The sequence below is a fragment of the Oenanthe melanoleuca genome, chromosome 4 (genome assembly GCF_029582105.1).
Source record: "Oenanthe melanoleuca isolate GR-GAL-2019-014 chromosome 4, OMel1.0, whole genome shotgun sequence".
NCBI classification, from domain to species: Eukaryota; Metazoa; Chordata; class Aves; order Passeriformes; family Muscicapidae; genus Oenanthe; species Oenanthe melanoleuca.
The window spans coordinates 17,341,080-17,361,211 of NC_079337.1; the positions used below are offsets into that span (position 1 = coordinate 17,341,080).

General features: G+C 38.9%; 1 protein-coding gene across 1 annotated transcript in view; it reads left to right on the top strand.

Moving 5' to 3' along the window:
• The first annotated feature begins 2,071 nt into the window (after positions 1–2,071).
• Positions 2,072–20,132, top strand: part of MMRN1 (multimerin 1) — a 39,076-nt gene continuing 21,015 nt past the window's right edge. Inside the window, exons 1-3 of the mRNA XM_056490777.1 lie at positions 2,072–2,682; positions 15,290–15,409; positions 17,516–17,622. Of these exons, the coding sequence (XP_056346752.1) occupies positions 2,153–2,682; positions 15,290–15,409; positions 17,516–17,622 (757 nt within the window). The 5' untranslated portion in view covers positions 2,072–2,152. The remainder of the gene's footprint in view (positions 2,683–15,289; positions 15,410–17,515; positions 17,623–20,132) is intronic.

Consider the following 20,132-nt stretch of genomic DNA (forward strand, 5'->3'; position numbering starts at 1 on the left):
AGTGCCAAGATTGTTTTGTTAAATAAAAACATCCTTCAAATCTCTTAATCTAAAGCCCAGGCATGTGTTAATGAAGTAATATTAACAATAGATTTTCATTTTGGAGTATTCAGACAGGGAAATAAACACTTTTGTAGTGGAATCTACCAACCACCAAAAACCAGACTCTTCTGCAATACTTTTCTCTGCACAAGTGGAAATCTGTAGCTGCTTCTCTCAATTTAGAGGCAGAATTAACACTTGGAATGGAGTGACTCAAAGCAGAATCCAAGGTGGTTTTTTGCTATTAGGCATTCTTATTGCATAAATAAACACAGTATGTAGCTGCTGTAATTTTTTTAAAGTCAGCTTGTGTTTAAGTTACAAATACAGTCAACACTAATTCATCCTTCATTTTGCCTTGGGATTTCTAAAACAAATATGGGATGCCAAATGCTAATTCAGGTAATGGTACTAATGCAAAACCTCAAATATAAAGCTAAAAAAGATAAGCACTCACATGAAATTTCTTGTGTTAGTCTTTAAATTAAATTGCTCATTAGATTGTCTCCTGTGTCCTACATTCAAAGGTCATGTACAGATTTCACTATGAATAAAGAAAAAGAGAGGGGAAATAGTCTCCAAAAGAAAGCACAACTGTATATCTTTTCCACTGTGTTGTATCATTAAATTGCATCTGGTTTACTTGCACAGTAGAAGCCCGTGCTTTCCAAGGCAATAAAACTGAAAAATAGACCATAAGAGAGGGAAAACCCAACCCTTTAGCACACCTAAACTTTTTCACCTGGAAACTGAAAGCAGGTTACTGATATCCAAATCTAAACAGGAACAATCATCACAGAGATTTTTTGACTGCAACAAGAGCTGGTGGTTTATCCCACATGTTTAGGAGTTTTGCCATTGGGTTTATTGATTTGGTTTTGGGGTTTTTTGGAAGTATTTTCTGAAAAAATATGCAGGTAATTTACCAGCTTTTCTGCTGTGTCTCTCTTAGTCATCAGATTTCCATGGAATGGGGATTTTGTATTTATTTTTGGGAAAAGGTGATCCTCAAATAACAAAGTACACCCAGAAGATGCTGTTCTGTTTGCAGGTGTGTGAGCTTGCTTTCAGGACTGTCTTGTCCAGAGTCCTTAGTACAGCACTTGAGTCAGTGGCCAGAGGCTTTTTGAACTGGTATGCAGTGTTCTCTCAGATCTGTATGGTTCCTGACAGGTCTTTTCTGCTGCTGCTTTGTACCCACTTAAAAATTTCATGTTGTATTTCTCTATGTGATTTCTTCAGCTATTACTTTTCCTCTTTCTTTTCTTTCAACAAGAAACTAAGCAGCCTTACCCTCAGAGAGCTGGAGAATGGCAGTAGAGGAGGAAAGCTTTCATCTCCTCTTTCCTGGCTGCAGTGTTCTACCTTGCAGCTACTAAGCTTAATCTCATAGAGTGATGTAGACTGGAAAGGACATCCAAAGGTCATCTGGTCCAAAACCCAGCTCTAAGCAGGTCTGAGATCATATTGCTCAGGGTCTTGTCTTTGAGTTTTGAGTCAAGTTTTCAATATCTCCAGGCATGGAGATCAGTGGTGGATAGAGTGTGAATCTCTTATCTCTGCTCTGTTAGCAGCAGTGTACCTAAATGTTCAGAGAAAAAAGAGAAGACACAGAAAATGTTCAGCTTTGTGTAGCACACCAGTTTTGCCAAGTCTTTTTCCAATAACAAGGTCATAAGTTTGAACCATCCAAAGGGCATGTGTGATAAGTCATTTGTCTGTACATGTGAAAGGAAAATTAGCTAATAATTTCAGGTTTTATCCCTCAGGATTGCTTCACAGTACATATTTTTCCACATTTCTATCACGCCATGAATCTTTATCCTGTGCCTTCTGCAGAATTCTCTTTTTCCTCCCACATAGGCTGCCAGGGTCCTGCTCTCCAAGGGGTCACAGGTTGCAGAGGAATCCACAGAAACAGGAAACCAGGCTTCCTCAGTCAGTTTTGAAACACCAAAACCTGTTTCCTTTCTACAGAAATAAAGCCTGTCAGGGCATCCTCTGGGTAGGCTCACTATCTGAGCAGCAGCCCAGGAGGAGGGAGAAACTACAGGATTTCTTGTTTAGGAAATAAATGTGAGATAACTTATAGCATTTACAAACCATCAGAATGAAAGGGATCATTTTCTTGCTGCTCCTGTTGCACTTACACTGCAGGGGCAGCACTGGATTTAACCCCCTAGGAAAACTCTGGACCACAGGACAAGGCGATGAAACCCAGACAAGTCACTCAGACTCCACTCCATCTTTGACCACAACTGGGGGATCACCCTATTCTGAAATCCAAGCTGCCAAAGCAAGTGCCTCACAGGGACCTCCTTTTGCATCTGCAGGAGAGACACTGGGAATGACAGCAGTGAAGAAAACATCCAGCCCTACAGTACCTACCCCTGCAGGTCAGCCAGATGGACACGGTGATGGTGACTCTGGCAGAGACAAGGTGGGAAGCTCGTCTCACAGCAAAGGGACAATCCTGCAAAGCACTGCTAGAGAGATCTCTCTCCTTCAGGGGGTCACTGCAAGCCTGGATACAGCCACAGGGAACAGAACTGCCAAGCAGTCCTCTCGCAGCACTGGGATCACCAGGAGACAGCAGGATGCCAACTCCAAAGCATCCAGCTTTGAAACTACCAAGGGAAAGTAAGATGCATCTTTTTTTCTTGTCTCCTATGTACTGATTATTTTCCTGTTTCCAGTGACAAAATTGGCAAAAGTACTAGAAATTTCAGTGAAATTATTTTTTGACCTTAAAAAACACCATCTACAACAAGCAAGGGATCAAACTGGCAGCATTTACTCAGGCAAAACCATTGTAAAAAGAACATTTCTAACAGAGTAAATGCTGCAGTGTTTTATTCCTTAGAGTGGTTATCTCGAAATCAACAAGGAAGTCATTATCATATATGGGTAGGAAAGGACTACAGTAGATGACCCCCTGTTCTATGCACACTAAATTACTGTTGTTTTTTTTTTCTTGTTTCCTTTCTTGTGGATAAAAGAAATTGCAAATGCATTATTTCATTTTGAATTTATAAAAAAATACTGTGTTTGTAAACCTCTCCACTAAATTGAAAATACAAGCAATTAAATGTACAAAATGCATCAATGTCTGAAAATTTGAAACATCCCATTTTGTGATAAAAATTTGATGAAAAGTGGTGTTATAGGTGAGTGTGCAGAGCTCTATAACTTAATACACAATAGCTGTGCATAATAGAGTATATCAAACAGTACTGTCTAGTTTTATAGTTCTGGAACACTCAATTCTTTTCTTTGTTCCCCAGTGTCTTCAGTTCTCAATGGGGATATTAACACTGACATTGCAGATATTGCAAGTTTCCCTTAATTGCTGATATATAACCAGATACTGGTAGAAAATGAAAGACATGAAAGATTGGTTGTTTTCCATAGTATTTATGGAGAGTGGGCTTTCAGAATATAGATTTCTTCTTTTGACAGCACTTTATGGTAGCATCCAAATTCATGGGAAGGAGAATAAATCATCACTCTGACAATTATCTTGCTGTGTGTGGGGCTGGGAGTTAATGTTCTTTCAAGTGAAAAAGATATTCCTGTTGACCTGAGCATGTTTTGGATGACGCATAAGGGAAATAATGAATAAGGATCCAAAGGAAAGATGTTCTCTGCCTGTGAGAGAGCCCAGTAAAGGAGCTGTGTTTCCCAGACAGATTTCCTAGCATAAGTTCTGAAAGTCATCTGAGTTCACTTGAGTTAAATGGAGTCTCTTTTCACATGAGTGCTGATAGCTACATGTCCATTGAAATAAATCCTAATACCTGCTAACCTTGGTCTTTAGCTTTCACAGCTTTCTTCAAGAACAATATTTCAATTAAATTAATCTTCAGCAAAACTCTGTGAATCAGCAGGTATTCTTTCTACCTTTTACAGGAGATATAAACACAAGTAGCAAAAAATTAGTCTCTGGTGAAGATGGTCACGTATTTTATTTATCATAATGGCACATGGCTGCAACTGCAGAGAGGCAAAATAAGCAAATCTTGTATTTGCCAGCAGCTAATTTCATGCGTGGTCAAGGAGCAACCTGCTGTGCAACATGGATATTGGACTCCACTGAGCCAGCTAGCAATAAAGCCAGGATTGTATATCAAATTTACAGGAGTGTGTAGCAGCACCAAGCCCCAGCATTAAATTGAATGCTGAATCCCCAGTCTCTTGCTCAAACTGCTGAACTCCATAGCCTCTCCCTCCCAAGCAAACATCTACAGTTTTAGGTGTGGCTCAGTCCTTTTCACAGGAAGATTCTTGTGTTGCAAGGCTTGTCTTCCCACTGTGTATGAGGGTTTTTACAACCAGATGTGGTGTTTTGAACTTTCCTTCTATTTCTGTCATGACCTGAACAGTGACCTAAGTCACTCCACTGTTCTTCCTTTCATTATGGATTAGACCTGGATGAATAATAAACTTGCTTGTGACTCATTTTTCAGCAAAGACATGAGAAAATGTCTAGTCTAGGGTGCTCACTGTTACCAATCACTGCTTTGAAACACCTGAAAAGCTACTGCTGACAAAATATGCATAAGAAGACAAAACTTTTTACTTATTAAGTATATTTATTTAAGTGCCATCAACTACACCCTTAATAATTTGTACCACCTATTTTCTTTTTCTTTTTCTTTTTCTTTTTCTTTTTCTTTTTCTTTTTCTTTTTCTTTTTCTTTTTCTTTTTCTTTTTCTTTTTCTTTTTCTTTTTCTTTTTCTTTTTCTTTTTCTTTTTCTTTTTCTTTTTCTTTTTCTTTTAATACTTATCACAAATAAAGTAGAAAAGATACTATAAGAATTCCAATAAAGACACAGCTTTTTTCAAGATTTTACTCATTTGAAGCCTGAGCACAGCATGACTCAATAGCAGATTCCACAGCTGTAAAGTGTGCTGTTTCTGAGCGAATTTGGAAAGCAAATTTAGAAGAACAGTTTGATTTTTAAATTTACTTTGAGTTAAAGCACCTCTTTGGTTATAGTCTGTACTCCAACCTGAATTTTTGAGCGACCTTGTAGGAACTGCATGACTATAATCTTTCATGGCAACCCATTGTGCTAACATATGTACAGAGATGCTGATGTTAGGAGGCTGCATAAAGAAGGAACAATAGAGAGAGATCTGTGAGAGACAAGGGGAAGGAAAACAGACAAGAACAAGCATTTCTTTTTAAACATATTTATAATTAAAAAAAAATACCAAAGCTTTGTTAAAGAGTCTGCAAGGCTGATTGTCCACAAGGTACAGTACATGTCCATTGTACATTAATTATCCAAATACCCCTTTCTGAATGAGGTCATGTGCCTTAATTGTTTAATTACAAAGATAATTCCCTTGCTATTGCTACCCTAGGTTGTGTGAGGACAATACTATGAACCCATACCTTATCACATGCATCTAGAACTAGGCTGGGCTTTGAACCTCTCTCTATCACATCCTGATGGGGAATTACAAGGGCTAAATATCAGGCATATCCTTTTCTTTAAAAATATTAATCTCTTCCTTCTTTTTCATGGCACAGAAATGCAATTAAATCCTGTTCCTTCACATTGGGACAATTTTATAATTAACCTTAGAATAGATACAGGAGAACACAATTTGTTACTATCTGCCCTCAAACCATTTCAGAAGAGTGTTTTCTGTGGTGAGGTATCTGCCCATCAGGCAGGGTCTGCACCTAAGCTTTCATGAGGATAAGAACTTCATAGGAAGAACATCTAGAATGACCTGAGCTGAAGAAAAATTAATTTCTTTACTCCTAGGAATGAGTTTGACTTATGTTCTGAAATATTAAACTTAATGTCCCTACAGATATGCATTTTTAATTTTTTTTTTTATTTCTACCTATCTTCAAAGTTTTATGCAATCCATATCAATGAATAAAGATATAATGGAATCCTAGAGTGAGAGAATTTCTCCAAAATTCAGTGGCATAAAATCTCAGTATCAATTTGGTGTGAAAGAAGAAAATTTATGATACATTATTTTCAACAGAATTCATTTGAGATACATGTTTTTTCAGCTTGTGGAGAGAGACAATTGCAGTATTTCGCTATGTAAAGCAGCTTAAGCAGCAGTGGTGCAATGGGGTAAGTCTCAGGTGGAGTCCTGAGACAAGCACACTCATCTTTTCATTCTGAACCTGATCTTATTAATTACTATCCAAGGCAGTTCCTGAATACATCAGACCTTCATTCAGGCTGTAAATTAAGCACAGTATCCCCACATTGCTGAGTGGCTCTACATTGCTCTTTTATCTTATTTTGTGTATATTACACATTTCCATTTATCTTGAAGCCACTGAGGGTCTTTATAGACTTCTTCTCCCATTACCTTGGGTAGTGGTGAGATGGCAGCATTTTATTACTAAGCACAGAAAGGTTTAATAGAGTCAGCACCAGGGACAGATTTGCTTAGCTGTCACATGTGATAGGAGTGCTGGAATATTTCATTCTCACAACCAGACGTCTGCATTTCTCCCTGGAAATTGCTTTTGCCTCTATCAGCTTGGTAGAAATCTAGTGTACTGACAAATTAAAATGAATGGTTAAGATCAGCAGATGGTTCAGATGCATGAGACACATAGAAACCTGATTTAACTGCCTAGTTAATGCAAGGTTCACAGTCTCTTTTCATCATGTCACTTTTTAATGGAGCAGAGAGAACAATTCCTGAATCGATTTCCTAAGAGTTTGCATCGCTGTGCATTTACAAAAAATACAGTCACACATGGCTTGGGTTTCTGCCTCACTAGATATATTCACTATGACTTGGAAGGAAGAAGCTCTTCCACAGGCCTTGGTGGCTGTGTCAGGGTGTGCTTGACAGTCTTTATCCCCAGAATGCTGTACCACAGCAATGAAGATCATTGCAATAAGTCACTCTCATCACTGAATGTATTTCTGATGCTTGGCTGCAAGCCCACAATCCAATTTTCCTACACATGCTAAGCTCAGTGTTACTCCCATAGCAGACCCAAATGGCTGGTAGAGTCACAACAGACTGTTTTCTGCAGGACAGGAAGCACAGCACCAGGAAAAAATTCACTTCTTCACCAAAGTTTTTTTTGAGACACTCACAGGGTACTTATCCTCCTCAGTTGTTCAGTTTTTCTGTGACAAGGCACCACTATGCAGATGATTTCTGATTTTTTTTCCAGGATGGCAAGGAAGGTTTCTGTTTGTCTCATTACATTAACTATTGCATTAATGCTCGTGCTTATCTTGCCCTTGTTCTTTGTTTCATCTGCCATGGGAACAGCAAGGATTAGGAAGTTTTCCACCCTGCAATATCCCTTCACTCCTCTGAATAGATTAGGGTTACTGAGCCAAACTGGACAAAGTGTAAGGATTTACCTCCTAGACAGTGAAATAGTCAACTCCTTGTGGCATTTCATTTAGGATACCACAGATATATCTGCTCAGGTATGCACAGAAAATAGGCATTCTCACAAATCTGTATATAATTAACATTTTAGAGAACTGACCCTAATTCTAGAACAGACTTGGCAAGGAGATGACTGCAGCAAGGTGTCCCCATATGTTTTCCAAAGGCATTATCTGTGTTGCCAGATAGAGAATGCAAGTGTTTCCAATGTCAATTTTTCTGCCAAATCTGATACAAAGCATCTATTCTGTATCAGGCTCCTGGTAAGCAACACCATTGGTCATGAGGAAAAGCCTGACAGAAAAAAATCACCTTGAATTTCATGGACTTTGGCTCAGATCCTTTCTGTTCGAGAGCCCCATAAGATCAGACAGTGACAGCATAAAGATATGTATCTGTATGGTTAAGTGGCATATCAGATACAAAGAAACTGGCAAGGCTGTTAATCATTTAATGGAGGGAAACAAGTAAAGAGAAACTGCCCAAAACAACACTATAAACAAGGACAAATTCACCCCTGAAACTGTAATGGATCTTATTTTTTATATTTTCATTTTGTCACTTACAAAGGCTTTTTTTTTTGTTTGTTTGGTTGTTGTTGTTGTTGTTGTTGTCAGTATTTCCCAAAGTGGAAATCACTGCCATCACTGACATACTGCAGTCTCCTTCTCTGTAGATCACAAAAGCACTAAAAAAGCAGTGAAAACCAATACTACTGAAGGTTACCTGAAAAGCACTGACAGTAAACTGGACCAGAACTACCTTAATGAATTTTGTACTCTGAGCCACATAAAAGAGGGAAAATAAATTTATATTCCAGAAGTAAAAGGGCAGAAGTCACACCTTTTTAAAGAGCAGGTTTTTTCTGCATTTTCAGATATGTTTTACTGGATAATTCTCAAAGATTTGAGATTAATATATTCTCCAAAGTCTAAATTCTGTCTGGAAAAGTTTGATTGTGTTAAAAGCCTCTGAAATTGAGTGGAAAATCTTGTATCAAAGAGGTGATTTGATTTGCAACAAGAGAACATTTTAAATGCTAAAATAGATTGGTGAGTTGCTAGATAAGTGGAAATAGTGAATTAATTTTTGCAGTATGAGGGAGGACAAACAGTAAATAAAAATTCACATGAAACAAAGTGGCTGTTGGCAGTCCAAGGCTTCAGCACCGTATTACAAAAAAAAAAAAAAAAAAAAAAAAAAAGAAAGGGAAATGAATGATGAGAGCAGAATTTGTGTTTTGTAATAGACAGGACAAAATGTCAGGACACTGAGTTCTGAAAAAAAACATTAAACAAATCTTTGACGCCTAATGCTCCAGTCACTGTCAACAAGTCATCTGTTTCTCAGGGATTAAAAACATATCCTATAATATATTTTACCATCACAGACTACTTTTTATTTTATGTCACATGCACTTTTTAGTTTCTTCCATTCCAGACAGCTTGTAAAACATATTTTCCAATTTGATTTGTTTATGTTCAGTCCCTGGTGAGTACTGAATTTTTATTGTAGCTGAGATTCATACATTTCAGAGCAGAATAAGCTGGGCATAGAACCTAAATTAACTCATTTTGTTCAAGCTTATAATTTCTCTTTGAAATAGAGCTTATATTTTTGAAAGAAAACCGATGTTCATTTAAAGATGTTGAAGTTTCCATATTACAGTGAGAGGTCTCTGTGGTCACCTAGTGGAATTCAAAGGAAGTTGCTAAAACAAGTCTCCCATGCAATAGCAAGAAAGGACCTTGTGATGGTGCTTGCTATCCTTATAACCTGAGTGTTTGCACTGTGTCCATCAACATTTGTTTCTTCTCATCCAAACTTGCAGATTGCTTAAAGCAAATTGAAAAGCCAGCATCCCCTGGCTCTAAATGGTCGTAGCATCTTTCTTCATCCCCTTTGCTCAGATGTAAAGGATAATGCAAAATTAAAACTGTTGTAGAATCAAGATGAATATTTCATTAACTATGCTGTGAAATACAAATAAGCTGCATGCAACATGAGTGAGGCACAACCACCAAGCTGGGCGTGGACTTTGACAACAGCTCCAGCTCTGGGTCCTTTTGTATTCCATCAGCAGCACAGTAATCTCATTTTCATGATTCAGTGATGTTCAGCTGGGCTGATTCAATAGCATTTCTATTAAAAGCCGGGCAATCTAATTTACTCACAGACAAAAATCATTCATTTTCAGGTACGATTTGAAGGGGGCATAGCTGATTCTGTACCCTTTGTGGTCCGACTGGCACTGCTGCTCCTGTGGGGTGGCTTTAGGACCACTCACAAGGATCTGCGCTTACAAGCAAGAGTCAATCAAATACAGGCAGCTCATGTGAGGTTTGCTTTTTTCTCGGTAATAAGCCTAGGGACGGTTTTACAGCGGAAATGTTCCGCGGAAAGGGGACTGTAGGGACCCCAGAAAAGCTGTCACAAATCGTGCTTGGGTTTGGAGCATCCCCGGGTGTCGCAGCCCGGTCCCTCCGCGGGCTGCGGCCGCCACCTGCCCGCCGCGCCCGGCACTGCCGCGCTCAGCTGAGCCCGGCTCATCGCCGCTTAGGAGGGCGCTCAGCAGCGCAAAGGCGAGTTTAAAGGCTCGGGAGTGTCCCCCGAACCTGCGGGCAGGGATCCCAAAAGCTAAGGACAGGCTTAAAGGCAGCGCCTGGTGCCACTGCTGGGTCCAGCCGCCCGGGATTTGGAAATTGAGTAACGCAGGAGCCGCTCAGGATTTGGGATTGGGAATGGCCCTGCCGAAGCTGCCCAGCAGAACATGCCCACAGGCTCCAGCAGAAGCAGATGCTGCCCTTCCACCGTGCCCTGCCCCTCCGTGCAGGTGCCAGCTCGCCCCTGGGGGTGGGATGTCACATTTGGGTACAGCCACACCACGCTGAGCACAGGGCTGGGCTGGAAATAGCTCGATTTCAGCTGGAAATAGCTCGATTTCAGCTGGAAATAGCTCGATTTCAGCTGGAAATACCGCAGCAAACACCACATCAAGGAGGCTGCTTCAAAGGGCTGTCGCACACATTTCCACCAGTGCATGCTCCTGGCCACGACACGCGAGAGGAGGATGGAATCTGTCACTTGGGCTCTGTGCCAACTGGGGGCTTGCACCACTCTTTCCAGGCTGGATTTCTGCTGTGTGTTGTGGGAGCATTTTGTTTTGTTTTTAAATGAAGCTTTCCTGATTGAAATCAGGCTCAATCAGGTTCCTCCAGCTCTCAACAAAATCTGCATGTTAGAAGCCTGTGTTGATGATCTGGAATAAATTATTCCAGGGAGGGTAAAGAGGATTTTCAGGTTTAAAGTCCTGTTATGCAAATCAGTTGTCTTCTGTTCTGCCTTTGCATTAACACAGCCTGTCATAGCTCTTCTGCCACGCTTCATCTTCTATTTCCAAATCTACATTTTTTCAGACAATTTGATTTCAAAATTATATTTACATTCTTAACGTCTCTTAATGAGCTTATTTCATTGGTAGCATAAACCTAATTATGAGTCACACCAGGGGCTCTTTTGCTGTGAATATTTCCTCCAATTTAGCCTGATCAAAGATTGCTGGGCCATGTGAGAACCACAGCTTCAGACATTTCACTCACGTACATAAAGAACGAGTTAAATATTCTAAAGTGAAACAATCTACTCAAGTTAGTTACATTTTTGGTAGAGACCAGAGGCTGAGTTCAGGCTGGCTTTAAAAAATAAGAAGAGCCCTTAACATTTGGGATGTACTGTAACTTTTTCCCTTTGGTAGACATCTCCAAATGGGCAAGTTCCAATAGCTGTTCCTCAAAGCTAGACACTGATAATAAATGAAAAAATAGTAATAGTAATAGTAATAGTAATAGTAATAGTAATAGTAATAATGACAGCAGTGTGGATTTTTTAAAAATTTGGAGGGGAGAGGAGGCAAGATTATTTGGTTTTTTTTAACTGAAATCTATATTCCAGTGCTTTGATGCTTTTGCAATTTTTTCAATGCCTGTTTTCATTATTTTATCTTTTTATTGGCCCCATATGCTCAGATGTAAAATGGTTCTCAGTTGCTAGAATGTATATCCCAAACATGTGCATTGCAGAGCAGGTTGTCAATGACAATATTGTCATAATTCTGCTTGATCCCTTTCTCTGGTGAGCTGTCAGATCTGCATGCAAGGTAAAGTGCAGGCTACGGAGCCACAGGTCCAAGTCCCTAACCTCAGCCCTGCCTCACTGTAGAGCAGATTTTAAATTCTAACCCCTACATTGCCTTTTTAGTTTTTATTGCAAGGTTGGGATGCTTAGCAGCCAGCTGCCCAAGGCATTAGCTCCTCACTTCCTAGGGATCTAATGTGGAACAGGAAAGCACATGTGGTACTGCATAACAGCTAGAGATGGCATTATTGCTTCAGAGGTTTTCTGAGCAGACTTTGTATGCCACCAGTTAATTGCTGAGAATTATTTAGGAATTTAGATGTTTACATTCTCTATACTTAGTTTAAATCATAAGCAAATCCCCATGCTTAGTCAGAGCTCCTCCTGAATAGATCAGTGCCACTCTGGCCCAGAATCACTTCCTGCATCTGTTAAGAAATATTTAGTCTGCCATTCATATGCTGAGAGATTTTTTTTTTTTTTTAATCTCTGTGCTGCACTTAAGAGGAAAAAAATACAGTTTTTAGTCTTGGGTTTTGAATTTGCAGAACCCTCACCAGAGCTGTGAAAGGGAAAAAAATTCATGCCTGTACTGAGCAGGATAAAAAGCTTTGATGGTCCTAAGTGAGTCCTACCCTAAGTGGGTAACTTCATTATTCCTCTGCAAAACTTGAAAGACTTAAATTTCCTCTTGTTTTGGCCAATTTTATGTGTCTCAAACTTGTGTATAGTTGCTCCTGACTTGCCCAGAGAAAGTGAGCAGAGTACCCAATTTTTATGGTAGTGCTTCATAACTGCATTTATGCTTTTAGCAAAAAAACTTTTAGCAGATTTTGATGGAGTCTTTAGTTAATACACACAGATAAAAGGCAGTAACTAAAGGAGTGAGAACATAAAGGAAACACCCAAAAAGTGCAGCCTCTTTATACCTCATTAAGAAGAAATACTATCCTAATGAAAACTCTCAAGCAAGTGGAGAGTGAGTGAGCAAAATAAGATCAAAGGCACTCAAGAAAAGCCCATTTTGTACAAGGCACATTATTCCTCAAATGTTGTGAAAGGGATTGCTGCAATATTGGCAGTAGATGTATTGTGAGGTTAAATGTGTTAGTTTTAGCATCTTTCTGGCTTATCCTGCTTTTTTTTAATCCTGCTTTTTTCTCAGGAATAATTTTCCAAGTACAACGCTACTGAGCGTAATGCACATACACTGGTAGCATCTCAGCAAACAAAAGCAATCATTTAAGGATAGATGCTGATACTATTTTGTGTTTTGTGCTGTTGTTCATGTTTGAAGCACTGTAAATCTGTACTAATGCTACTTAAGTAAGTGGAACTAATCTGGTCTTAATTGTATTTTGATTTCCATAGTAAGGAGCCCATAGCAAGATATGATTTCTGGAGTAAATATATATATTCCCTGACTGGATCATGAAACATGAACAGATCTACTACAGCTGGAAGAAAATGTTAGCAGCAAAACACAACACAGAAAGATGAACTTTAAGTTCTCATATGCAAATTTGTTTGGAAGTCCTTGCAGCTCCACCAGTCCTACGACTTAAACAATGCCTAGTCACTAATTTGCCAAGTCAACAATTAAATATGTTTCAGCATGGACAAGGGAACAACATGAACCTGAGAAAGGCTGTACTAAGTTAAAGATCAAAGAAAAAGTCAGCACTAGGCAAAATAGACATTTGTTCCACCAGCAGAAATGCAATAATACTTCCTTCATGATGCCTTCCAGTCTGCAGCTGGGAGACTTCCTGAGACAAAGGTTATAGTTACAACTTAATGATTGTTACAATACCAAACTCATAATACCCTAATGGCATGGGTTTTTTCATGAAATATTTTTACTGCTTTTTAAAACCCATTTTGGTTTCCAAATTCAGCACAGTCTATGGCTGTGGAAATGCTGCCTGACCTTTCATTTTTGTCTTCTTGAGTTTTAAACCTGTTTTGTTTTGATGGCCATTTATCTTAACATGACTAACTGAATAATGAATGCCATGACTTCATATCCCTCCTGCTCTTCTATTTGTCTTTTTTTCCACCTCTCTTTAGGGTGTAGGACCAAACTTGAATTCTCTGTTCAAACTGGTTATGAACTCATATACAGCAACAAAGAGTTGATGTACTGAAACAGTGGTGACTCCTGCTTGTTCTTTAGTCCTTCCCTAATAATTTCAAGTATTTGACTACCCAGCTTAGTTAAGGCAAACCAATAAATTGGCCTATTCAGAGAGCCATTAAAAATGTCTCCAGGATTACAGGATTATTTTTTCCCCTGATGAAAGCTTCTATATATAGTGATACCATCTCTATAAGCCTGTCTTTGTGACTGATTCTGTATTACAAGACCCTTTTCTGACACCTACTTAGTTAGAAATTCAGTATCATGAGACTTCTGCAATTCTTCAAGTTCAGTGTTTTTTACTGCACCAAATGATTTTGTAAAATTCTGAATAACCCTGCCATCCCCCTATTTACTTACTTCCCCCTAGCTAATGAATACAGTGCCTATTACAGATTAATGTGGGATTGTGTTGATAAATTGCTTCTTGAAAAAGCAAACTACTCTTTCATCTCTCTGATTTAATGCCTTATTTATTTATAACAGGATCTATCTTCTTACTATGTAATAGATTGCTTCCCCCCCAGCATCTTTTGGTGAGTGACCTTGCCAAAAGCCTCTGAAAACCACACATTTAGCTACCTGCTTCTGATTCAAGGAATATCAATATATCTCTGTGGTATAATTTCCCTCTGCATATCTGTCCTCAGCCATTATTCACATTATAATTTTGACTTAATTCTATTCTCTACTGTAGCTTCTACTATAGCCAAGTTTCAAAAATCTGATTTAACAGTTTGCATTTGCTTGCAACCTCCTTAGAAACCTTTTTAAAAAAAACCAAACCAAAACAAAACAAACAAACAGCACAAAAAAACCAGCTGCATGTACCAGCTCTGGCCCCCTGTGCTGCAGTGATCTAGAGTTTGATAATTTTGGATGTGACTGCCTTCTCTGGATGGGTATCCAGAGGCACAGGGAAGTGTGGAGCTGTGGCATGTTTGCTGTGTGTTGCTTTGACCTCACAGTGCAGTGGAAACAAAGTCTACCTTTACTTCCTCCTCCTCCTCCTCCTCCTCCTCCTCCTTCTTCTTCTTTCTTCTTCTTTCTTCTTCTTTCTTCTTCTTCTTCTTTCTTCTTCTTCTTCCTATTATTATTATTACTCCTGTACTTACTTAATATTGCTGGGGAAAGGGAGAAACACTGGAATGGCTGTCCTAAAGTGAAAGCTGTGGATGATTAAAAACCTCACTAAACAATCCTTTGAATTCTGGATGAAGAGTTTCTGTAGTCTGAAATGCAGGTATATTTTAAGACCTGTCATTACTGCAGTCTAGAAAAGCTTCTTTGTTCTTGGAGCTCCACAGATGTTTGCAAATTAAAATTTAGATTTGCAATATGAATGTAGGTAGAGATGGAGAAATGATTATCTGTTTTCTTTGCTGAAGCACAAAGGCTAAGTAATTGCCCAAGACAACATTGGCAGTTTGAGTGAAACAAACTTAATTTTTCTAGCTTACTCCTATTTGTAAATTATGGGTTTAACTTTCACAATTAAGTATCATATACCATCATATGGTGGAAAACCATATTTTACTTTTAATCATTTTACCTTCTCTGTTTTACAGAAACTGGTGTGCTTATGTCCACACCAGACTCATACCTACAGTTGTGGTGGACAACCTGGAAACCTTCTCATCAGGCAGAGCAAAGCCCTGCACTTGGCAAATTGGATCCTGTGCTCAGAGGTATGGAGAACTGGGAAAAAAAGAGTACTTGCAAATACTTTAATTACAACAAAATACACCATAAATGTGAATATAACCTTAAAAATTAAAAGGTAAGCAAGAGAGAACATGCCTTCACTGGCACCCTCCAGTAAGTTCAAAGTCTTTGAGTCAAAGAGAGGTGCACAAGTACAAAGCTTTAAAGCACATGTGGGGAAGAAAATCCTTTCTGTACAGTTTTCTAAGCTTGTGCTCTGTTGAAGCAAAAGGCTTCCCCTGAGAGGCATAAATATTTTTGTTATTATCTCTCTGCTGAGTGCTTATTTCTGGCACAGCTTTGGTCAGGCAGTGAACATAGAGAAGTAATTGGCCTGGATGGAACTTGTAAATAAAACATCAGTTAAACATTCAGATTGTCCTTTGTGGTTTGGGTGCCTCATTGTACTCTCCAAATGTCAGATTTCAGTTGTGAAATTGGATTTTAATGCATGAATTTGGAAAATGAAAAACAGAAACAGCACCAACAAAATGAAGATTGTAAGTGTATTTTTCCTTTGACAAATTTTAAAAGCCTCTTAAAAGTCAGTTTGACTGTTCTAAGAATTGTCCTCTAGATGGTATGGCAGAACACTCTTATAGATTTGAGTTAAAACAGGGAATAGTGCATGTGGTGACTCTGAAATGCAGTCAACTTCATGGCAAAACTTTGGAGAGGACCCTGTGGTTGAAATGTTGCCAGTTTTGTTATTTTGTTTTAGTTTTTTCCTAATTCAATCACTTTAGGTCCTTGTGCTGCTTCTATAAATAAGGTTCTACTACATAAATTTCTGAGACTCCTTTATGTGGAATTTTTTTTACATGGATTATTTTTTAAATCACTATTCCTGATTAACTCCTTTCATGGGCACTTCATTTTTATGAGTGGTTTTAGGAATGGATTATGCTAATGCAGTATAAGGTGTTTTCATTATAAGACCATCCTTACAGCAAAATAACAGTAACTCTCTTGAATTCAGATCACCTTAATCTTATTGAATTCTTGCTGCTGAAAAAGCCATTTCTTAGAGCCAAATCTGGCTAGGGACACATACAAAGCTCCTGCCAGCTGCTATGAGTATTTTAATATAAATAGTATTGCATCCCTTGTAAAGGGATGCCAGCATTAACTGTAGTGTAAAACACGGTGACATTTTTTAATGCACTGGGAGGTTATTTTTTCATCAACCTTTAAATTTGTCTCTTTTTTGGAATGATTTTTACAGGGATTGCATGTACAAAACAATTCAGTAACTGTTTTATCATCACATTTTCTGAGATTTTGGGTGTTTATGTTAGTGCTTAGTAACTTGTGATAATGTGTGATATTATTTTTATTGAACTTTGCATTTAACATCTTAAAAGGCCAAGGAGAGTTGCTGTGGTTTATTCTGTATGCCCTACTGCAGCATCTTCATTCTAAACTGACTTCTCTGTGAAGCTAAGAAACTGAGGAGAAGTGGTGGGGTAGCCAGGACATGCAGAATCTGTTGGAACTCAGAAATAAAATTGCTGCTGCCTCTGCAGTTGCATACTGTAAAAGTATTAACTGAGACCTCACAATTACATAGCCAGGCCTTCCTTCCCTTGAAGTCCAGAGTGGCCTTTTTCACACTTTATTGGATTAATGTTTGTACAATCTTGCTTAAAATAATCAGAAGGGAAGGTTTCCAGTGTGCATTAATGTGTGCTGATGTGGTGTAAATTTATTGTGAATGTATTTTTTCACCAATTTCAAAGAAATGTGATATGTGACAATTGTGCTTTTGGCTCACTTTTTTCAGTTTAGTAGTTATGAATTGTGATGTCTTCTGTAAGAGATTGCAGTATTTGAATCCTGAGTAAGATATTCTAGGAAGAAATCTAAATAGACACCAGGTTACTTTAAAATTCATGCAGATAATCCAGAGGTTGCAGTATTAAAGCTGTGATTGCTAATGAAACCCCAGACCCTGGTAGAATTCACTTTGAATTTCAAGCAGTAATGAAAGGATAGATATGACAAGTGAGATAATGTGATGAAGTTATGGAGGTATCTTACAGCTCCTCTTGGGTTACCTAAAATAGATTTAAATTGCTCTCATCTCACAGGTCCCAGACAACAACACACCAGGCTTACAGAATCAAACATAAAATAGTGACTTCACTGGAGTGGAAGTGCTGTCCTGGGTACAGTGGGCAAAACTGCCAACCCAAAGGTGAGTAGAGATGTAGGAGTCTGACCTGTTCATTTCAGCAAAAGAAAACAATGCAAGTTTGATCTGTGAGCAAATGGCTCTGTAGAAAACCAATGCAGTTCTTTCTGTTAATTTAAAACCAGAAAAAATGCACTGTAAAGTAAAATGCTTTGGGATGTTGACTCTTCCCTGCAAGAGAATTTGCAGAGCAGCTAAGCAGTCTTTTTCCCTCTTCCATTCTAAATAAAGCTCATAAAATCCCCAGCCATATTTCATTTTGCTAAAATATGGAGTTTGCATTCAGTGCGTCTCTACTTTTGACCTTTTAGTTATTGACTATTGCAGTGCTGGGGATATTAAATCCAGGCCCTTTAATGCATACTTGCCATAATATTCCTCTATAGCACTGTTACTCTTTTGCCTTTTGGTTTCAGGCTCTAAAAATATATTCTGTTTGTGATAAAATAATGTATCGACTTTTTTTTACTTCTCTGAATTTTGTAGTTCTTCTGCTGTTCATTTCAACAGTGACTGAATTGTTCTAGGTATTACACATGATCCCTGCATAATTGTGCCCTTTTTGACAGAATAGCCTTTTACCTCTGCCCTGGTGATCAAACTTGTGGCATCACATTGTAGTTTTACATCTGTATAATAGCTATTTCTTTGCTGCTGGCCTTAAGCAAGCAGTCCTTGAAAAATTAGGTATGGCATCAGCATACAGGTTCTAAATTAATGAATATTGCAAAAAAGGCTATTAGATGTGATAGGGAGTTCAATCAGCAGTGGTAAAGTAAAGAGCTGTGATTAAAAATTAATGTAGAGGAATGAAGAAAAATCACTATTGTTCACATCCAGGAGGGAAATTTCAGTGCCAAAGAGCCAGAACCTTGGCAGGCACAAAATTCTCCTCTGCACAGCACAGTGTGGAGCCAGATATTAACAGATATAACAGAGCGTGGTCAGTCAGCAAGGCTGTGCAGTGAGCATGGATAAAGTGTTTTAGATGTTTCCTTTCAGAAAAAAAAGCAGACATTAGCAAAAATAGATTAAAAAAATGTAAAGGGTAGCATTGAAGGGTGAGGTCACCATTTACAAAATTGAAATGGCATCAAAATAACAGCCAAACATTGACCAGGAAGAAAAGCTGTATAACACAATTTGTAGTGGCATCTCTGTAAAAAATAAGAATAAAGGAAAGTGCTGTGAAGTGTTACAGGAGGGGGTGTTATGTCTCCTGGGTTCTATTTTCAAACCTCTTCTGGCTTGCTGGATAACTTGGGGAAGCCACTTATAATCTACATAACCAAGTTTACCCATCTAGAAAATTGAGATGACACTTATCTCACAGGGGCACTGGGATATTTAATTAATTAATGCTTGTAGAAGTGCTTAAAGAGATTGGGATGAAAGGTGTTATGTCAGAGAAGCTTTTCTTCCTTGCTTCTGGAATCCTGCCTCCCAAGAGGAGCAGACCACCAGCACAAGCCTGCCTGTATTATTCAATTCCCACGAAGGGACGTCAGCTAATGAACTTGAGCAGCTGGGAGCACAACAGCCTTGTCTTCCTGTGCTCCACAGCAGCAGGGAGAGATGCTGGAAGTGCTGAGGGGGGCTCCCCCGAGCCCCTGAGCCTCCCACTTGGCCCCTCTGTTGCTCAACAACAGAATTGTCACTGAAGGGTTTCTGTGCCAAGGGAGCTGGGGTGTTGTGAGAATCCTGTTAGTGTGATGTGGGCTGCTTGTAGCTAATGCTAATGTAAAATGCCTTCTGGTTTAACTTCTCTCTCAGACAGAGTGAAGTCATATGTAACTATTTCAGTCTGATAGTCCAGGCAGGAGGAAGTACTTACCACCACCTGGTAGTTATTCCCAGACATCTGAAAATCTTTTTTGGTAGCCCCCATTGTAACTGCTTGGCTACAGATGATCCTCAAGGTAGTGCAGTAGTGAGAGAGATGGAAATGATGTGTTCAGATCACTTACCTCCTTTGTGGCAGCCCATGACCAAATTGGCTAAGACATGGATCCTATTCCAGCATGGACAATGCAATTTTATTAAAAGAAAATAAAAAAATTATGAGAATGAAAAAATGTAGACATAATTTCTTATAAGTCTAATGAGACAACTCAATATGGACAATTCAACAATTCAAGAATCATCATTTTGATTTGGGAATATCAAATGATTAACTGGGAGCAAACCCACTAAAACAAAAGGCCTATTAAATTCTGAGGTGCAGACTTCATGACATGCCACTTTCACTAAACACAGCTTTATTTTAACTTTGTGTGTGTGTAGTAACAAAATCCCAGTTCCCTCATGTGTACTCAGAACACTGAATTATAGGGTTTAGAGTCAGCAGCCACTGTCAGCACAGAATTCTCTGGTGTGGCAGTGATGCCATTTCTCCAGTAGATGGCTGGGAAGCAGAAAAGGTGGGAATTTGCCTTGAAACACAGGGAGCAGGGAGGAAATTACCTAGCCTCCCCTCTGGGAAACCCTTCAGCCACTCCTGCTTCATCAAAGAT